The sequence below is a fragment of the Stigmatopora argus genome, chromosome 4 (assembly GCF_051989625.1).
Source record: "Stigmatopora argus isolate UIUO_Sarg chromosome 4, RoL_Sarg_1.0, whole genome shotgun sequence".
Taxonomy (NCBI): Eukaryota; Metazoa; Chordata; class Actinopteri; order Syngnathiformes; family Syngnathidae; genus Stigmatopora; species Stigmatopora argus.
In genome coordinates this window covers 9066664-9089159 of record NC_135390.1, presented here as the reverse complement: position 1 = coordinate 9089159, position 22496 = coordinate 9066664, and the positions used below count along the sequence as shown (strand labels likewise).

Genomic DNA, 22496 nt, shown 5'->3' with positions numbered 1-22496 from the left:
TGTATTTTATATCAATTTGATTTGTTTTTAAAGAATAAGTAAAATTACAAATTCATTAAATGTTAATAATAAGATTTTTTTTGAAATAATGAAATTAATAAAAATAGAAATGTGTTCATATCACGGTGGCGAAGAGGGTAGCACCCATCCATTCCATTGTGACTGATAGCTGCCATCTCTCCCAGTCAAAATTGATTGGATGCTTTCAATGGCATTCGGTGAGTTAAATGAATGCAGGGTAAAAGGCAGTTTGAAGGCAGTGACATGACCCTCTCATCTGTGTGCAACTCAATATGTTGTCTCATTGATGTGAAGTTTCCAATACCCATTAGCTAAGCAAAACAATTGTGAGGCATTCGAATGTAGCCGTTGAATGTCTCAAGGTTTTGTTACTGGGATAATTTAAGATGAATGCAGCTGTGACATTACTATAATGCTGCCCAAGATGTCTGAGAAGTGACATTAATATAAGGATGCCCAAGATGTCTGTTCTTTCATGTTATCAGGTAAATATGATGAGTTCCTCCAGATGATTTGCATGGCATGTTTGGATGCTTATATATATTTCATTGTGTTTATTGTAGCGTTAGTTGCAATATTTTCATAGTAGTATTAAATTAAGTTCTGTATTTAGGGTAATATTTGGGGTAAATCCTCATTGAAGGCTCAACTACAAATCCATAAACTGCCTTTGCTGAATTGCAAATAAATTATGTAAACTGTATAAAACTGGATGAAAGAGTGATTAGCACGCCCACCGCACAGTTCTGAGATCAAGGGTTCAATCCCGAGGGTTTTGTCCGGGTACTACGGTTTCCTCCCACACCCCAAAAGCATGCAAGGTAGGCTTGCATAATGGATGAATCTATGAAAAATGCGTTTTTAGTAATTTAACAAAAAATATAACATCATCTGTAATGGTAATGTGTTTAAAAAAAAATCATAACTTTAATAAAAGCAGCCATTTTGGGCATACCGGACAGTATCGGATTTGGTCACAATATCGAATCAGATCCAGTATTCATGTGTCTTTTCAGCACCACCGCAATTTTTGGCTGCTGTAAGTAAAAACATTAGGTGAACATTTCCCAGCCCCAGCACTAGACCACTTTAAGACAAAAAAATATGATTTGTTAATTACCTATTGCTTTTTATTTTTTTACTTTTTTACATTTTTCACTGGTCTCAAAGTATGGCAATTGGACAAACATGTTGAAAACAATTAAATTTGATTTTAAGTAAAACAAAAAAAATCTGAATTGGAATATCTCTAATTGAGATGGGATTTATATTTGTTTCCATGTTGTATTCAGATGGTATGTTGGTTATGCAAGAATTTGTGGTGTGTTTACTTGAAGTTTTCACTTCAAATGGATGCTTACTGTCATTTCTATTGCTTGTGAGTTCATCATTTTTGCAATGTGCATGCGTAATAACTTTGGACATTTGGCATGTTTGTATGTCAAATGTGACACATTCTATTCTATTGTGTCGTCCAGCCACGATACATGTATTAAGCCTTGACGCACAATACTGTTGCTGCTGGTGATTTGGCTCCATGTGTTTAGACTGCAGTGGTTTTGCAAAAGCATATAATTTTGGTGGTGGACTTACGAGAGGCTTTTTTTTCTCCATTCGCAGCCATGTTTTGAAGACACCTGTTGATGTGTGCAGATTAAGTGTCACATTTAGGGGTTATTTAAATGGGAAATATCGCTGCAGGGAACATTTTCATGGGAACTTTTCCTCTCTCGTGAGAAAAGAGAGACATTTAAGACTCTTTTGTATAGCTAAATATATCAAAATAAATTTAGGTTTGGGAGGTGGAAAATCTCATGACACATTAATAGTAAATTATATTTTCCACATTAAGATCAATACACAAAAGCAAAGGTGGGTGTCTTGAGAATATGAAGGCACATGAGGGATTTACTCTGATTGTTGAACCTCATTCTTTGAACTAAACCGCATTATAGCACTCGTGATCCCTAAGCTCAGGACCAAAATGACACATCTTGTGAGGGACCGACCCCAGGGTGGCAGGTTAAATTTCTCTAAATTCCTAATAATCATTCTCATCTTTCATCTGGTGCTACTCTGCAGACAAAGATTTGGGGGCGGCGATTAAAGGAAACACCTGAGGCTGTCGTCTGTGAATGCAGATGAGTGGTGAGGCGTCATGACAAGGAAATAGCTCTCGAGGGTAGAGGGGAGGGGTGTATTACTATCTGTCATGTTCCGACAGGCCTGGCGACACAGCTGAATACAAAGCCGTCAAGACTTACAAATGCGTTTTGAAATCAGAGATTACACTCCAAATATTGCTTATCCAAATTGAAATTCAGTGGGTGGAGATGTAGCAGTCTAGGATAATGCAAGTACTTAAATGAGCTAACGTAGCATGATTTACTGTATTTCAGGCATATAGAATGCTCAAAGCAGAGTTCACTGTAGTTTCTAAATAAATAGTCAGAGTTACAGTACATACAACAAGCACTACTGTGCTACCACGGGCTGAAGGCTGCCTGCTGCAGGCTATTTTACATTTTAGAGCACATGTGTCAAAGTGGTGGCCCGGGGGCCAAATCTGGCCCGCCGCATCATTTTGTGTGGCCCGGGAAAGTAAATCATGAGTGCCGACTTTCTGTTTTAGGATCAAATTAAAATGAAGAGTATAGATGTATATTAAATTTCCTGATTTTCCCCCCTTTTAAATCAATAATTGTAATTTTTTAATCATTTTTTTCTGTGTTTTTAGTTCAAAAGTCATTTTGTAAAATCTAAAAATATATTTTAAAAAAAGCTAAAATAAACATTGTTTTAGATCTATAAAAAACTGAATATTCAGGGCTTTTAATCCATTTATTAAAAAAACCCTAAATATTATATCTAAAATGGTCCCGGCCCACATGAAATCGAGTTGACGTTAACGCGGCCCGTTAACCAACCCGAGTCTGATACCCCTGCCTTAGAGGCAGCAAGAATAAGAATCTTTATGGTTATAGTGCAGTGCACAACAAAATTTCGTTGCAACTCTGAAGTTAATAAATCAGCCCTGAAAAAATAAACAAATTAGACATTGAGGATTGATATGTACTGGTCCATGCTGCATAGCCACTAAGTTTCAAGACGATTGGTTTGCAAATACCAAGGGAGTAGAACTTCAAAGATAGTGTCCATGAGTGGTAACTTAACAGGGCTTTGGCCTGTAAAAATATATGACTGATTGGAGACTGCATGGAAATGAGTAGTTTATTAAATTTAACACACCTGCTCCCCATTCACGTCTGATAGCTTGTTAGATAAATAAATCAAATATGGTGCAAGTTCTTCAAAGGTGTGCAATTATGTTGGCAATTTCTATATGAAAGTAAATTCTCACTTGTAGACATTTATTTAATGTCATCACATAAACGATCTAAAACAAACAAAAGAAAAAATGATATTTAACTGCCCTGCGAGTGGCTGGCCACCCATTCAGGGTGTCCCCTGCCTGGTGGTCGTAGTTGGCTGGGATAGGTTCCAGCACCCCCTATGAAAAAATACGGTACGGAAAATGAATGAATGAATGAAAATGACATATTTGTCTGCTTTTTATCTAAATAATATTTATTGTAAAACCTTGTTTTTCATTATTTAATTGTAACTCTTGACATTCCATACATTGGTGGTTTCGACTGGACAATTTTTTTTTTTTCTAGCAGAAGGGAAAAAAATGCCTTTTTGGTAAATGCTTTTTGTGATTAGTGTTTTTGTTTCTTGAAAACAATCTGGTCAAAAGCTGTCTTCAAATTCTAGAATAAAACAGTAAATCAATTATTTCGCATCTTTGATGGGCTGAAGTTAAGAGTTGAAGACAAAAATATATCCCACCCCAAAAAAACTCCTCTTTGTAGTAATTCCAAAGGATTGTCAAAATTACTGCAAGTGAACCTAAATACACTTGAAGGATGTCTACTTTTCAACAACCTCTTTGTTTTCTTTCTGCTGCCTATGGTTTATAACGGGTAGATGCTGTTATGATAAACCATTGTGGTCTTTATTGTTGAAGGGTGATAACTCATCACATACTTAGTCTTCTTTCTTGTTGCTGAACATATTGTACAAAATCGCAAATGTCTAAATTTCCCAAACACCAGTTTTCAAAAGAGCAATGCTGCCTAGTCCCATTATCAGGAATGTTCCCTTTGTCTTTCTATTGTTCAGGCTAAGGTGTCAAAAATCTACATTTCCATATGGTAAGCGGTTCAGAGGTCTGCTAGGCATAATTACCGGTACACGGTCTTTTGGCCACTGATCTTTTGGTCGCCGGTCTTTTGGTCGCCCGGAAGGTTATTGATAATTACCATTTAAATCGTTGCTCAAATTCCCTAAATACAAACTGTGAATTACTATTTAGTCATACTTAATGCCCTAGTAATTATTAGGCTAAAGAAAAGCTCCAAATTTCCCGGACTTTTATTGTTTTTTGTTGGAGAACTTGTTAAGACCCTGACTGACGTACCTTCCTAAGGGGACAACTCATGTACATAAAACCTCTTATACACTCACATGTCGGCTCAGTGAAACTGCTCATGGCCATTGTTGGCTTTTATTGATGCGTAGACCGTGTTGTTTTACCTTGTTTTGTCCGCCCGGACCGCGACAATGGGCGACCAAAAGACCGGCGACCAAAAGACCAACGACCAAAAGACCGGCGACCAAAAGACCGACGACCAAAAGACCGGCGACCAAAAGACCGGCGACCAAAAGACCGGCGACCAAAAGACCGGCGACCAATCGACCGCACACGTAATAACCCATTTTCAGACGTCAAACATGCTATTCAAATGTATTGACTTGTTAATTTTAATCACAAAAAGGCTGTTTGTTTAGAGTGGCCTATTGTTTAGATCTCGATCTGGTATACAGAAAAGATGGCGTTGTCAGTCTTTGTTGCATCTGTGCCTCATCATTCTCAGATTGTGAGCGTTGGACGCTGTGTTAGGGCTATCATTCAAAATTTAGATTTTTCTCTCAAATGAACTTGAATACTTCCAATTTTTAGCTGTGAGGGTATCAAAGTGACATCTTTCAAGTCTTCAATGATATGTGTTTCTCGGGCATCCTGTTGCTATTGTTGCCACGCGCCGAACCTATTCAAACCAGCGACATCTCCAACTCGAAAGGGTCAAAAGAGGTGTGTCCCGGTAGTAAAATTCACTCAATTTCCCTTGAGAGGAGAATCACACTGGAATAAGCCAATTGATGAACTGACTTCCCTTTGAAACACTGCCCATGAAACTGATTTAATGGTTCTTAATGGATGGCCCTGCAGACCCACCTTGTTGTCACTGCGGTGTCACACATGCCTGAGATGGCTCGATTGGCTTCGAACTGCGTCATCTGTTGTGCTGTTGGCATGTGCTTAGGAAAATTCCCTAACAGCCGCATACGGGAGCATCCGGCACATTGCTCCTCATTAGGTCTGTTTTTGACAGTCTGGGCTTGGCTTTCATGTCGGAACTTTGACTCACAAGGCTGGCCGTTTGTCTTGGCTCCTTGTTTGCAGGGCGGTTGCTGAGCGACATCCGTTGCCGAGACACAGCGGAATTATATTGATAACCATATGAGAAATATTTCACAGCCAGCAAATACTTGGACATGCATCACGCGTGGTTCCTTAACACACAATTAATAGTTTATGGTCTTTGTACATGTCTGCCCTCTACTGCATTTTAAGATGACATAAGACAACATTTTTAGAGCAAAGATGTCATTGAACTCATTTTGGTGTGCAGTGCAAATTCACACCATTTTGTTCTCAAGTGGGCTTTATGTTACTGGCCTCATAAGCTATTTTATGAGAACAATTTAGATCAAAATAAAAATGGAAGGGTGCAAATGGTTATAGTAGATTCTGAAATAATTTTACTATCTTGTTACAATATGTGAGACATCAGAAATTTCTTTTAAAAATAGTGCAATTTCAATAATATTCACTTTCAAATGAAACTTACTGCAGTGGATTTATACAGTGTGTTAAAAAATTCACACATACAACAACACACGATTGAGAAAGTATCTAATATTTACATAAGTTACCACATCCCTTTGTAAACCATAACACAATCACTTTACCATGCAAACAAACTACTTTTCAGGATGAGAGTTTGGAAAGTTTGTACTTCTAGCACAGTGGTACTGAACCCATCTGGTACATTAAATAATAAAGCATTTTTCCCCCAAATTCACAACAAATGCTAAGCCACCAAACTAAAATGGAAAAAAATATCATTCAAATTTCTTTTAAAATATTTAAATATTTTAGAATTTTTCTTTCAAATTTGGGGAAATACATTTTTATATTGTTAAAGAATTAGTCTTTTTAAATTACAATAACCTGAGCCTTGTAACTCACTTTTCTGACTCAGTTAACGAAACTTTTAATGAAATTTTTATTAGTGGGCAAAATGATGTAGAAAATTTTGTACAAAAAACAATGTTCAAAAAAAAATGAATCATAACACAAAAACATTACAACAATATCAAACTGAATTTTACTAGAAACAATTTTGACTTTTGTAGTTGCTTTTCACATTGGAGAATGGAATAAAAACTCATTTAATTTCATACCTTTCCTCTTTTCATTTCCATTTTATCACATATTGTTTTCACTGTGTGAAATGTGACACAAATGTTTGCACATGCTGTCCGGAGATATGATCTGTTGTACTTTCTCATTCCCAGTGCGTCAACCTTCTACTGACTTACTCTTTACTAATGCTACTTACTACTCAATCCTCTACTAACTAAAGGGTGTAAACCAGTGAAAAACCTGATCTAAAAGTCCACACTGCCAAATTTAGTCAGCTTATGAAAACGGAGCATGTCTTGACCTTCCCCAAGCCCTTTGGATTTACTCACCGAACCCAGTTTAAGAACCATTGCTCTAGCATTTAAACAGTATATCATTTGTGGAAGACAAAAAAAAGGTTTGAACTCATTCATTCATTCATTCATTCATTTTCTGAACCGCTTTATCCTCACGAGGGTCGTGGAGGGTTTGAACTGGAGCTCTTAATCGACATTTACAATGATCAATGCCTTAAAATATGTCTATTGTAGATATTCATGCAAATTTTGAACTATTAAAATTAATAGGCCATTAACTCACTGCATTTTCAGTCAGTAAATTTGGACATGCAATCACAAATGATAAAGACTTTCAAATCTTTTCACTTTTATTGACAATTCAAACTTGTCTGGGCGCAATTGGGTGGCCTTCAACTTGAATAGTGATATTGTATCCTACCTATGCTAAATACAATTCAGTATTTGTCTAATTCATGGGATATTCTTGAAGAATCCTACAAAAGACTGCTCAGCGTTTTCCTGTGTGTCTAAGAAGCAGGATTACCTCCTGCTTTGAGTGGGTGGGGCCGACCAGCTTGATTTGTTCTAAACATACTAGGAGAATATTTGAAATGTTAGCTTGCAGTCCAGAGGAGCGCAGTGTACTGTAACCCAACACTGAGAGACACAGAGAGGGTGAAAGCTCCCAACGTTGTGTTTGGCTGTGAATCACATATGAATTGTAATGGTCTGAAACATGTTGACAGGCTAGCACGGCGAAAAGCCTTATGTGTGGTTAAATTGATCTTAAATGGTTTGGAGGGGTCGAATTTTGGCAATCAGGCAGAATTTGGATTAGGGGGAAGGGGGAGATCTGTGTCTGCAAAACAGTTTTTGCGTGTGTGACTGTACGTGGTCAGCAGGATTATGTCATCAAACTGCTAAACTGTTAATCTGATATTACTTCATTTGCAAATTTGGAGCTACCGCACATACTGCTGGTCATCAGTCGGCATTCTATTTTCATCATGGGTTTTGGAAAAGAAAACAAGTTTATATAGCGTACCGCCCCAACTACTTACACACATGTGCAATAGCAATTATACAAAAGTATCGCAAGAAGAATTTGTTTGGTACTTTTACTGTATAACATTGGACTGTATGCACAGTAACATGAACAGCATTTCTAGTGGACAGGTGAGATGACAAAACAATTTCTTTTGTCACTATGTTACAAGCTAGTGTGATGGCATATGATCAGGTGTTGTAAAATTAGTGTTCACTGGTTCGAAGCCGGTACAGCCGTAATAGTATCAATCTTTATTTTATTTTTTCAATGACAACTATAGTTTAACCTTTAGCCAATACTGTGTGCTGCGAATTTCAGCTCTCAATTCAGTTTGGACTTTTACATGATTCCCAGATTTTCTCTACGCTTTTACACAATGACCGGAAGTTTACATGCCTTACACAGAACGTGGAAGCACTGCGTGCATAGAAAGATTCTCTGTTTGACACATTGTTCCTGCCCATGTATTGTGCTGCGTAAAAATCATTGTCTTTACTCAATGTTATAAATGCTTCTCCATAGATTGAATTCAGATTCATCAAGTTTACCATGGGTGTATGAATTGTGTGGCCAGTGGTGAGAACAAAAGTCTTAAAGTTGGTACAGTACTGTACAGGTAATCAGCTGGCGACCAGTTGAGAACAAACCCAATGCCTGCCCAAATTTATCTTGGATTGGCTGCAGGTCATCCATGACTTTAGTAAGGACAGGCTGTCAAGAAAATGGATGGATGGTGGACACACTGTATATGCTGTACAGGGAACTGTGGTCTGTACATCTGTCTTAACATTCCTTCAATTTGAATCTCGGTTCCAACTTGTGTGGAGTGTTCTTGTGCTTACGTGAGATTTATCTATCGCCTTCATGAGTACAAGTGCCATAGAAAAATAAATGTATATATTTTTTCTAAAGAATAATGAGCAATTGAAAAATTGTCACTACACCTAATATTGAATGTTACTTGAACATGCATTTCTGTTTTGAAACAGTTGTGCCACAAGAAAAGACACTTTTTAATATTGTGGGAGATATATTGTCTTGCTGGATGATACATACTCTAATCTTGTGTTTATTTTCTATTGGGTTAGTAGAGAACATTTTTTGGGTGGCATAATGACCCAGTGGCCTTAATCCTTTTCCATATCCACGGGGGCCGGGGGGATTCTGCTGTTACACTCCCACCCTTCATGACTTCTCTTTATGGAGCATACAGAATCTGAAACCGGACACCACAGAAAAAATTCAAACAAATTTGCCCTCCAGCCGTAGGAGAAAGAATTAAAAAAAAAGTCTTAATCTTAGTGTTAAAAGAGGTATTTTCTCATTTCTAAATGTAATTTATAAGATCACCTACACCCACACGTTTTTTTTCTTTTATGTTGTTATTTTTCTCAGCTGTCTTAACATTAATTGACTTGAAGGCTTGGAAGCCAGTGTGCTGCCAAGGCGACACACGATGCAAAATGATGCGCACAGAACCTGCAGCCGTGGCCTGTGTGCTGAAGCGCAACATAAGCCTTCAAACCTCAACATGTCAAATGTGTTGAATTTGTATCAAATTGCCTGGAGGCTGCACCATCCAAGCTTCATGACCGAGTCGCCACGTCTGGCTCTGGCCTGACGAGAATGCAGTTCATTTAGCATTTAGGTTAACTGATTTCATGCCAAATTAAAATCAGTTGAGTGCGACTGCATTTATACAATTTTTTAAACCAAAAGATATGGTCACAGTTTTTAGATTAACAAACACAAAGGTAAGACATTGCTAAAAAGAAGGTAGATTTATGATGAGATTAAAAGATTATTTCAAGAGCCAGACTAGGAGCTGAAAAATTTGTTGCTGTAAAAGTTCTAGAAGCAGAACAAAGTCAAATTAAATAATATACAGGGCATGAATGGAGTCTGCATTTGTATTTTGTGAGGAAGTAATTATATCATCAAGATTTATATATAGCCTGCGGGAGACAATTCAATCCATTGTCTTGCTCGGCATTCCCGACATTCCAGATGTGGCCGTGTATATTGAACAGACAAAAGCAAGCCATGGAATCATTGCAAAGGATTACACTGCAAACTGTAGTAATACAGTATACAGCTGGTCTATGTCTGTACTTTTACAATCATACTGGGTTTGATTGCTGGCACAATGTACTCCACTGGGAAATGGTAATGACAGTTTATCTTCATTGCAAATCGTAGGTTACAGTCTTATTTGGATCATGTCCACTTGTGTCTTTTTATTAGTACATAGTAGCAGAACATGAGCTCAGATAAAAATCAATGACAGAACCGTGTGACATTTTCCATCAAAGTGGTCATTTCACTGTTGAAGTTACAGCATTTTACTCAATTGACCTTTTCTATCTTTGTCTATTTGTTTGTAAAAAAGGAGGCAACACATTCAAGATGTGTAAATGTTATCATTCATAAAGATAGGCGTGGACTTCATGTCTGAAGTGCTTCCAGTGTTAGTGTATCTAGGCCTGCAAAAAACATAAAGGTTACATTAACAGGTGCCTACGTAGCCTGTTGTTCTCTATTTAACTATTTTTATTTTAAAGTTCCCTAAAATGCGACTTTTACTCCAGTGCGACTTATACTCAGGTGCGACATACATAGTCCGAAAAATATTGTAGTATTGTAGTCTTAATCTATGCATGTTTTCAGCCATTATCTATAAACCTCTGTCACATTTTTTAAACCAAATCACTTTGTAGGGTCTTTGATTCATCATCTTAACACGCCCTTTTGGATAACTGCTTACAACATCGTGGGAACGGTTTGGCCAAGGCCCTTTGTTTTCCCAGTAGACAAAGCAAGGTCCATTAGGCATTCTTTGATGGGCTAGGTGTAGACGAATTGAAGAGTCCGTTCAAAAATACACATCATAGATGAGTGATGGTGAGAGAAGCCAGGCAGAGTTTCAGGACATCCAACAAAAGTTACATCTATCCTCACAAATGGTTGTCTGGATAAATGAACACATTTTCCACAGAATTACTGTTACAACAACTCCTTATAGCTCATGTCCCAATAGAGCAGAGCAGAGACTGATGCTTTTAATGCAAGTTTTATAGCCAGATGTCCTAAATATCGTTATTTTGATTTATTTCATCATACTGCAGCATAATATATGTCGTTCTATGGAGGACGTTTTGGCCTGTTAGGGAATTGCCCCTTTCACATCGTGTGTAATCTTATCCTACATAACTTGAGGGGGTGTTTCCTGCGTTCAACTTATGTCTTTAGTTCCGGAATTCGGATATGCTGAGTGCTGCCAGTTCTTACCTGGCCCCTTTGTTAAGTCCACAAGCGAAGTTCTATTTACTCAACAGAGTCGGTGGGACATTGAATGGTAAATCCCTTCCCTCACTTTCACTCCACTGGCCCAATTATGCACCCAACCACAGCAATGACCATCACCAGGAAATTGAAATGAATATAAGTGGACAAAACCAAAGTTTTAGGTAGTCTATATATGCAAGCATGCTTCAAGAGCCAATATAGCTGTAAAATAACTAGCGTTGAGTATGTTCTTATTTAATCTCAGCATTCCTAACTCCTTTTTTTGTCTCTCTTCCGTCGGCTCCCCACACTGGAATTCTACTCTGTATGGTGGATTGCACGTCTTTCAGCAGGAAGCAGTCCAAGGTACGTATCCATCCACTGCTTGAACTGTCTGTTAGTATAATGACCATCTCCTAGCTCAAGAGCTGATGTTCACCATCAATGGAAACAATTTCAGTGCAAGCATTTGAAAATCATCCGATCGCAAAGGCCGAGGACGGTTTCCTTGAGGTTACCTTGAGGATGTGAGAAGCATCCTACACATCTGAGTGCACAATAGCAGTGATTGAGGGTGTTTTAGTTAATGGGTTGGTCAGCAGGAGCTGGATAGATGTCCGTGTGAATGTGTCAGTGCTCTAAGATTTTGTGAGAACCCACAAAGGCTCTACAATGAGAACAGGATGAGCGTGGACACTAGGTCTGTGTGTGTGCGCACATTGAAAGCTGCATTGTTGCAGGCGCACCCCCACCGCTTCCCCCTGACGACACACTGGTGACCGGCTTAAGGATGGTTCATACACAAGGGGACCGGCTTTTGTGTCGAGTACACTTGTTGATGGGACCTAGGGGACTTGTTCATTTGGACCGTAACTTGAATTTATGTTAGACCAGCACGTGCCTGCTAATCGCATGCTTCACTCATCGCATTTCATGAGTTATTGTTCAGTCTACACTTTCGATCACTTGAAATCAATCAACATCATTACTTGTAACTAGCTGAGATTAGGGTGTTTTGAGAGCTCTGGAAGGTGAAAGCAATTAAGGAGCACAGGGAGAGTTCTAAGTATTGGTGCAAATTACTTTATTTTTGGATGGATTGACTCATTTTAAAAAGCAAATAATCAATACAATCATTGTTTTTTGTTAAAGGAATTACACAATTAGTTTCACATGCACACATTTAGAAAAATCCTAAAAACTTGAGTGGTTTGTTCTGGGGTCCTGGGTTCAAATTCAGGTTGGTCCACCTGTGTGTCGTTTGCATGTTCTCCTTGGGCCTGTGTGGCTTTCCTCTCACATTCTCAAAGACATGCATGGTAGACTTGTTAGACAGTCTAAATTGCTCCTAGGGATGAGTGTGAGTGTGAATGGTTGTCTGTCTCCTCGTGCCCTGCGATTGGTTGGCCACCGATTCAGGGTGTCCCCCGCCTCTGGCCTGGAATCAGCTGGGATAGGCTCCAGCACCCCCTGCAACCCCAATGAGGATAAAGCGGTTCAGAAAATGAATGAATGAATGAATATAAAAACTAATTTAAAAAATACATTTTTAATGTCACGTTACATCAAGTGAACATGCTTCCATAAATATGCTGTAATGGTAACAGGCCCTCTCATTCTTGTGATACATGTGCTAAAACAGGCTTTTTTCCAAAGAGCATCTCTCTGTGTCACTGGTCCGGAGCTTATTCAAGGCGTCCCTTCGGCTCAATTCTGTGTTGTGAAACCCAGCAGTGAGGGCTGGGAGCCAGCACTCACCGCCGGGAAGCGCTCCGGCCCTGTTTCCTTGGAGACAAGGGTCACTGAGTGCTGGAATTTCTTGGGGGAGCGCCGACCCTGATTTATGAATTCATTTAGTTGCAGCCACTATGACAAAACCGCTAACAGTGGATTTGTGCAGATTGTCTTAATGAGCATTACTTTGAACAATATGCTCAGTTAGTCTGCATCTTACTCTTGCAAACAAGCTCTATTCTGCTGATTTACTTGCATGACTCAATAAGCCTGAATTTGTTTAATCTGAGGAAACAGGATTAGGTTATGTTGGACTGTACTAGCTTGGACAGGTATGGATAGTGTGGAGACAATCCCTTTGCTGTCTTCTCTGCAGGTGTTTGCCTTTGACCACTGTTTCTGGTCCATGGATGAGTCCAACGTTCCCAAATATGCTGGTAAGAAACAAACCTCACTCCTCTCAGCATAAAAAAGTACACATCCCTCAAAAATGTGTGTTCTGTGTATCAACGATATTACAGTGACTAATCAGACTAATAATTGACTGACACTTGTAGAAGAAATTTGATTGCTACGAGCATGGAACAAATTTGAAGCTGCAGAGCCAAGGCTTTATTTAGCTTATTAAACAGCTGTTCTATTCACAAGTAGCACAAGTAGACTGTGTGACATAGCCAAATCGTTTTAACATGACCATGCAGCAATTTGTCACGTGTATTTATATTAAGATTTCTTGTTTACTGTTTTGTTCTTGCCACGCTGATTCTTGAATGAAACCAACACATGCGAAATCATGATTATTTGTTCACTAATCTCTATGGTAACTGCTTCTTTGTCTATAAGGTCAAGAAGTGGTGTTCCAGTGCCTTGGAGAGGGAATACTTGAAAATGCATTCCAGGGATATAATGCCTGCATATTTGCCTATGGACAAACAGGTAATTGTCTCATCTCATCTTGTTTTCTGAACCGCCTTATCATCACTAGGGTCGCGGGGGTGCTGGAGCCTATCCCATCTGACTTCGGGCTAGAGCCCGGGGACACCCTGAATTGGTGACCAGCCAATCGCAGGGTACTAGGAGACAACCAACCATTCACGCTAACACTCATACCTAGGGGCAATTTATATTGTCCAACCAGTCTACCATGCATGTCTTTGGAATGTGGGAGGAAACCGGAGTACCCGGAGAAAACCCACGCAGGCCCGGGGAGAACATGCAAACTCCACACAGGTGGACTTACCTGGATTTGAACCCAGGTCCCACAGTGTGAGGCCGACGCGCTAACCACTCATTCGCCGGGCCGCCCCACAAGTAATTGTGTTAACAAAATTTTATATACAGTATAAATCAGGGGTGGCCAACTCCGGTCCTCGAGAGACCCTATCCAGTCTGTTTTCTATGTCTCCCTCCACCAAGATACCAAATCAAATAATCGGGATCAGTATGAAGCCTCTAGACAGCTTGCTGATGAGTTCATCATTTGATTCAGGTGTGGTAGAGGAGGGACATATGGAAAAACAGGTTCTATAAAGTTTCAAAAATTGTCCATATACTATATAAATGAGTGTTTGAGTGTTTTTGTTCCTCTGTTCCCTGCGATTGGCTGGCAACAGGGCAACTACAAGTGTTTACGATACATTTTTTGGTAAAAATGGGGTTGTTTCCGATTTTTTTTGTATCCAAGTCAGCAATAACTTATAAAGATAAATGTTGTTTTCATACAGTCCTTAGGACGATTCCAAGATTGGAGAATGTGAATGGCAATAACATATTAAACGCAAAACCTCTGATGAAATCTTTGTCGCCAAAAGGTCTGGATGGAGAGGACAATGACTCAATATTTTTATATTAAATTTGATTAGACTTTAACTGACTTACGAAATATGTGGAAATCTTGTTTTTAAAAGTACGCGCTAATTTTCGATCATTTTGGAAAAAAAGTACACTTTTTTAAAGGAGATTTTAAATGTGTCTCTCTAAAAAGCAATTTCTTTTGAGAATATCTGAAATCAGACTTGCCTTGTAAAAATCTGACCCCATTGCCAAGTCCTAACCTAGTCAGATTTGAAAGCATTTCTGTTGTCTTGGTAGGTTCGGGCAAATCATTTTCCATGATGGGCAACGGGGAACAGCCTGGTTTGATCCCTCGACTTTGCTGCTCTCTGTTCGAACGAGTCCACAAGGAGGAAAACGAAGGCCACACTTTTAAAGTGGAAGTGTCCTACATGGAAATCTACAATGAGAAAGTCCGCGACCTCCTGGATCCCAAAGGGTGAGTGAGTTGGATGGGTAGTATATTGCTTCTTTTTTTTCCATCGTAGACACACGTGACCTAAATCTGCTGCGTGAAGCCAATGAGCGAAGGCTTTAGACTTGCGGTGACACACACACAGCTGCTTGCAGAAATTGGTGTGTCATTTTTCCTGGTTCAGTCTGACTCCAATTTGAGTGGTGACCTCGCTGCCTGCTCCCACTTTGGCTGTTTGTGACTCTGCGTGACTCAGAGCAATGGTGGAGCCAAGTAGGAAGACGCGGCCACTTCCCACAGTTGATTGGGTTACTTTTTACAATGACAGTCTTTAGGCTGCTCCCATGGTGTCTCTATTCAGGATAGACGCATGGACTTTCCCAAAATTTCAAGTGTTTGAATGGTATTGTACTTTTTTAAACGGGAGATTGTAACAAGTGCCAGTGTTTTCTACTTCATCTTCAAAAAGTAAAGTTAATGCTTGCGTAAAGTTATTTTTTTTTTTTCTATTTTTTTAAATGGGATGTAATTTAGACGACGTGTCTGCGTTTAAAACATCGTTTCATATACTGCCCCACTTTTCCAGAGAAAGCACACTAAAAATTTATAAATATAACAAAATGAAATTGTTTATGTCTGTCTACATACTGTATATCATATTTAGCTCAGAGTTCAGGAAAAACTGTTAATATACAGTTCTAAAAGGATCAAAATCTTTTTCATTTACACTGAAAGAATGGTCTTTTGGAATAGTCGAAAATGCAACGGAAGTGTTCCTAATCAATCACTTTGGGACGGCCAAACCTGACTGACTTTGGCCGGTTACCTTGTGTGTGTTTAGCATGAGTAGAATGGAAAGAGGAAACCTGGTAACTGTTAACCTGAGTAGGTGTATCCACTGAGTTCAATAGGGTGACTTATCTTACTGAGCTTATTGGATTTCTCCTTAACAACTTACAGACAGGCGAAACGGATTATACTGAGTATTAAGTCACTGTATTGATGGGGGGTCTCGTTATAAACTGAAAAGCAATGAGGCACTTGAGAGGGAAGTATGTATTAATGTCTGATGGGAAAATCATTATTTCAACCATATATAGTATTCTGGCAAACAGAATTGAGTCGTTTATGAGTTCAAGGAAACAAAGTGAATACCCATTGGGCAATAGCTAATTAATCTTTACCTCATACGATTTGCCTTGAAAGCAAGACAGTCCCGCCAGCTTCGTTCATTTATTGTACAGTACAGTGGTACCTCGAGATACGAGCTTAATTCATTCCGGGACTGAGCTCGTATGTCGATATTCTTGTAACTCGAACAAACGTTTCCCATTGAAATGAACACTGAAAAAATGCAACGCTCCACGCAGAGACATTACAAAGGGGTAGTTGCGACCAGAGATATTACACGAGGAGTTGTGGGGGAGAGAGCCAGTGCCCCGGATGTTCTTATGAGCAGCCAACGAGAAGTAATATACTATACTCCTCGTATTAGCGATCGCTCCGGCATTCGCGCTGAGTGACGGAAAAAAAACACTGAAAAAAATGCAACCCTCTGCCCAGTGCTCGTAGATATCTCTTATACATGAAAGAGATGCGGCAAAAAAGACAGTGCGCTACAATGATAAACAGCCTCTCATGTCTTGGCCACCTGGCTTTCTCGTATCTCGAAATTTTTCTCGTATCTAGAGATAATTATTTGCTCAAAATTTTACTCGTATCTCGAAATGCTCGTATGTCGAGGTACCATTGTACTGTTTTGACAAAGTCCAGTGTTTAACCACTTCACAGCCGTCTTTTGACCGAGCCAATCAGGAAAAAGTGGAGGTAGCAGGAAACTTGATATGGCTTTTTTTGCTGGGAAACAATGTTTTTGTGCCTTGACCAGTACTATGGTTTAACTTGTAATTGTCGGTAATAATTTGGACGTGAAAATCCATCGTCCATTCACCGTTCGTATATTTTTTTAAGATTCCTCTCACGAAAAAAATCTCAATTCTCAATTGTATCTTCACTAGATTTATCTCTGTATTATATTCATAGTGGAAAAAAGTACCCCAGAAAAAAATCATTCACTCATCTTCTCCCTCAACCAAGTTCACCTCCACCAGGGAAGCCCAAACTTCACTCAGATTTTTAAACTGTTCATCTTTTTACCCTTTTTTGGTCTCCGCCTGCTTACAGATTCTGATATATCAACCTGTATTTGTAGAGGATTTCAAGGATATATTCTCCAAGGCCTTCCAAAATTTCTTCCAATCTTGTCAGTCAAGATAAAAAATGTGTTTTTAAAGTCTGGCCCTAAATGTTAAAGCATGTCCATTCTGCATAAACTCCAGACTGAGCATCTGGCATCAATTTCTATTCAACATGGGAAATACTATATATTCTCATAGTTCAGACACCTATATCTCTGTAATATCTCATAATATCAAGTTTTGTTGTATTTTTTTGTGGTGTTATTATTTTTATTGTATCCAGATGACATCCTGGATCCTTTCGGATTTTTTCCCATCCTTTTTCAGCAAAACGTGTTTATTTACTTTTACAACCGTTCTCTGGTGTGTTGATAAATTATTTGTAGGAGTCTGTTGAAATACACCAGGAATAAAGAATCACAGGACACCAAACTTCTACTTTTAACAACCCACTCTTTTTCATGGAGGGCATTACTACAATGTAAACAACTGGCTACTTGCCAAAAATAAACATGTGCGTGAACAATAGGGCTTGGAAAATACAGTGATTTGACTATGTCGACCACAAAAATAGATGTTCACATCATTTTTAACTTGGAACTCTCCTGGATGTTGTTATGTAATTCCACAGGGACACACATTCCGAAATATTTCCTGTTCTTAAAATTTTTCCCGGGCAATTGTCAAACGGTTCAATTTAAACTCGTGTTTGAAATACGTAAAGGGACTAAAGATGGAAATTAGCCGGGGGCTACAATCTTATATATTTACATATATATGTTCATTAACATGAATATAAATATGTTCATTAATATGTGCTGTCCCTTATCAAGTAAATCAATCAATCAAAACATAATTTGTCATGGGGGGTCCTGGACCCTATCCCAGCTAAATATGGGTGCACCAGGTGGGGGACAGCCTGAATTGGTGGCCAGCCCATCGCAGGGCACAAGGAAATGGACAATCATTCACACTTGCCTACCTAGGGATAATTTAGAATGTTCAACCATCCTAGTCTGCATGTTTTTGGGATGTGGGAGCAATACCCGAGTACCCGGAAAAAACCCACGCAGTGTCCTTTTTAAAACAATATATCAATCATCACCAATTTTCCAATTATAGTGCGACATTTAAGCATTTGCCCAGAATCACATTTTTTACACAATGGCAAATCACTAACAATTTATACTTGGTTGTGAAATTCCACACTTGATTTATAGGCACGCATTCCATACAATATACAAAATTAAAACGTCAATTTCCCATTCTTCAGTCTAATGATATGCTTGCGCTAAAAGTTATGGTGTTAAGACTCCATATTGAAAAACTTGAAATTAAATGTACTCCATAGAGCCATTAACAGTCTTTTTACTAACTAGAACTATTCTTCCCTTTCTGCAACTTTGTTTTTTTAGGAGCCGACAGTCTCTAAAGGTTCGTGAACACAAAGTCCTGGGTCCATACGTGGATGGTTTGTCTCAACTGGCTGTAACCAACTTTGAGGTTGTATGTCTTTCATCTTCTTGACACTCTTGTGCCTTTGCATGCTACCCCTGACCAAAACTGCCCAATTTCACAAATGGCTGGAAAAAATTTGTAGCATTAAACTTTTTTTTTTTTCTTATCCAAATAGCACTGGGTTTTACAGTGTGGTTTGAATTCTCATGTGCGCCTAATGACATATTCTATGAATGTGGAATGCACTTGGTGGTTTTGGGTGGACATATGCCAAGCATTGGCGAGGCTTCTCTTAATTAAGTTGAAAAATCCCCACCCTTTTTCTGTGCGGTCTTTTGCTTAATATTAAGGCGCAGGATTTCCCAGTCCGCGATTTCTCTCCCTGTCATGAACCAGTTGAACTGCATGTGAATTGGCAGCCTCAAAATGATCCGCTTCTGCATTTTTCCTTTAATCCACCGAAATCTGACTCACACTTTGTAAAACGTACAAAATAGCTTTATGTTGCCAGTATCGCTCCAATATCATTCAACTAGAAGATAGAATATGAATTGCGAAATGTTTAAAAAAATGCCTCTTGTGGCTGGTAAGAGTGAAAGACTACATCGATCCAGATCGAGATATCATTTATCTTTTGCATTCTTTCATTTATCGAACCGAGGGTCATGGGGGGTGCTGGAGTTTATCCCAGTTAACTTTGGCCGCCATGCGGGGGACACCCTGAATCGGTGGCAAGTCAATCAATCGCAGGGCATAATGAGACAAAGGACAACCATGCACGCTCACATTCATACCTAGGAGCAATTTAGACTGTTCAACTAGCCTACCCTGCATGTTTTTGGGATGTGGGAGGAAAACGGAGCACCTGGAGAAAACCCATGCAGGCCCAGGAGGAACATGCAAACTCCACACACTGAGGAACCACCTGAGATCAAACCTTTGACGGGACCGCCTTCTCTTTTTCATTTATCTTTACTTTAGGACATTGAGGTGCTTATGTCAGAGGGAAACAAATCTCGCACTGTAGCCGCCACCAACATGAATGAGGAGAGCAGCCGATCTCATGGCGTCTTCAGTATTATTGTCACACAAACGCTCTATGATCTACAATCTGGGGTGAGTCTTTTTTAACTCTAATTCTGCCACGAAGCGTTGGGAAATGTTTGAACTAACATTAGATTGGATTCGTGATCAGAATTCTGGGGAGAAGGTGAGCAAAATGAGTCTAGTCGACCTGGCAGGAAGCGAACGAGTTTCCAAGACGGGGGCTGCAGGGGAACGACTTAAAGAAGGCAGCAACATAAACAAGTGGGTATATTTGGACATTCTGCAGGATTTAAAAGCAATGAGATGAAATATAAAAATGTCTCATACATAGACATAAAGGACTATTTTTCAACAAATATTGTAAGAACAATGTTGTTAACTGCATATTTTATTTCTCACAGAAGATAACTAGTATGGATTCCAGCTCACCCTGTTTAGAATCAGTGTGAAAATTAATATGAGTATTTTTGAGTTAAACATTGAGGTTTCTTGTGTTTGGCTTTAGTATTGAACAGCATTAGCCAAAAATAGGTAAAATGCTGGCATAACAAATCAATACAGAATGATCAATACAGCTGTTGTGTAGCGAGCTTGTGGAGAAGCGCTAAATTGACTGGACACAAATGGAACTTTGTGGTTTTCTGTAGGTCTCTGACCACACTAGGTTGTGTGATTTCTGCACTGGCTGATCAGTCTGCAGGAAAGGGAAAGGCTAAGTTTGTGCCTTATAGAGACTCAGTCCTGACCTGGCTTCTCAAGGTTTGTTGCTAATTCAAAGCTGCCTTGTGCTATTTGTTAACACATTCATAAGACGGCCAATACGCATTGACATTTGTTCTCTTTAGGACAATCTCGGTGGAAACAGCAAGACCGCCATGATAGCCACAGTGAGTCCTGCAGCTGACAACTACGAAGAAACTCTTTCCACTCTGCGTTACGCCGATCGAGCCAAGAGGATTGTCAACCACGCTGTTGTGAACGAAGATCCGAACGCTCGCATCATCCGAGAACTCAGAGAGGAGGTGGAGAAGCTTAAAGTTCAGCTGTCTCAAGCTGAGGTAAGGTTTCTACATAATACACTGCCTTCATTTCCTCTCTGCCATGTCACTTATGTCATTTTTATTTACTCTCTAGTCTTTGAAGGCTCCTGAGCTTAAGGAAAAGCTGCATGAATCAGAGAAACTCATTATGGAAATGACTGTCACTTGGGAGGAGAAGCTAAAGAAGACTGAGGAGATTGCCACAGTGTGTAAAAATGCCATCTCATAATTATTCATTGACTAAACCTGCTAGGATTTTTGGATGAATTAATATCATGTTTACAGGAGCGACAGAAGCAGCTGGAGAGCATGGGCATCTCTCTAGAAACATCTGGGATTAAAGTGGGTGAAGACAAGTGCTTCCTCGTCAATCTGAATGCCGATCCTGCCTTAAATGAGCTGCTTGTTTACTATTTAAAGGTAATCATTTAACTATGTGGTTGTAAGTCGTATTTAAGTCTCCCCTTTTTTAAAAAGAAAAAAACAGCGAAGTGACATTGAATATTTGTTTTTATCTTTTAATCTTTAGTGTTTTAATTAAAAAGGAAAAACTGTTAATATTCTTTTATACTTTTTTACATAATAACAAAATAAAGGGAGAAAAGAGTAAAAGTAAACATTTTCTTATTTAATTTTATAGGCATTTAAACATTTACTCTTTAATATTTTAGTTATTTGTTTTTCATGTAATAAAGGAATGACACTAAATACATTTTAAGAAATATATTTTATTTTATTATACATTAAGAAATAAATGGAAGACCATTTGTACATCAGTTCAGTTAACAGTTGAAGTCATTTTTTTCCAACAGCAGGTGCCAAAGTCAGAAGCACTTAAAAAAATCATGGAATCCTCTTCTCGGTGTATTTAGGGTATTGTCAGCAAAGCAGACATTTGTATGGTCCTGTGCGACTGACAAAAAAGAACCAACCTGCAACACAGACGTGTAGGCGGTGAGGAAGCGACATGCGCAGCATACAGAACAACAGGCCTTTGTCTGGGTTCTGCAGGCCGGGCCTGCCGTTTCAGTGTGGAATGACCACAGTAATATGAAAAGGGTTAGTTTGTACAGGCTTGGACATCCTTTGAAAAAGGAGATGTTTGCCTAACAGTGCCCACTCACGCAGAAAGAGCACTGCCTCCCCTCGCAATCCACACACACTGGCCTGATTTTGCCTCCGTTTTATTTCACTTTTCATGCACTCTTTAGTTTCCCCATTTTGTCACAACAAATCAGGCCAAACGTGTAGATAAGGATATAATTCCTGTCAGATCTGCCATCATTGTCTGCCTAATATATCATCCATCTGTGTGTAGGAGCGCACTCATGTCGGTGCTGACACTTCTCAGGACATCCAGCTGTTTGGAATTGGTATCCAGCCTCTGCACTGTGTGCTGGAGCTGTGCCCGGACGGTGATGTCACCTTGGTGCCCGTAGGGACTGCCCGGTGAGCTGCAGTAAAACATTACTAGTTTGTATACTGGGTCTTCAATTAGCTCATTGCTGTGGAATCTTGGCTCTCTGCTTTAATATCACAAGCTTATTTCCCCTCTAAGCGCAAATGAATGGTTGGAACCAACA

The 22496-nt window shown here is 39.2% G+C and overlaps 1 protein-coding gene across 5 annotated transcripts in view; it reads left to right on the top strand.

The window, feature by feature from the left end:
- Positions 1-22496, top strand: part of kif13a (kinesin family member 13A) — a 40849-nt gene that overhangs the window by 1577 nt on the left and 16776 nt on the right. For 4 of the 5 annotated variants that reach the window (XM_077598781.1, XM_077598780.1, XM_077598782.1 and 1 more), the window contains exons 3-14: positions 11539-11554; positions 13299-13359; positions 13766-13858; positions 15014-15194; positions 18784-18871; positions 19808-19942; positions 20022-20134; positions 20521-20632; positions 20719-20931; positions 21008-21118; positions 21199-21333; positions 22232-22362. In XM_077598781.1, the coding sequence (XP_077454907.1) occupies positions 11539-11554; positions 13299-13359; positions 13766-13858; positions 15014-15194; positions 18784-18871; positions 19808-19942; positions 20022-20134; positions 20521-20632; positions 20719-20931; positions 21008-21118; positions 21199-21333; positions 22232-22362 (1389 nt within the window). The remainder of the gene's footprint in view (positions 1-11538; positions 11555-13298; positions 13360-13765; positions 13859-15013; positions 15195-18783; positions 18872-19807; positions 19943-20021; positions 20135-20520; positions 20633-20718; positions 20932-21007; positions 21119-21198; positions 21334-22231; positions 22363-22496) is intronic. The other variant, XM_077598779.1, reaches the window with a different exon arrangement.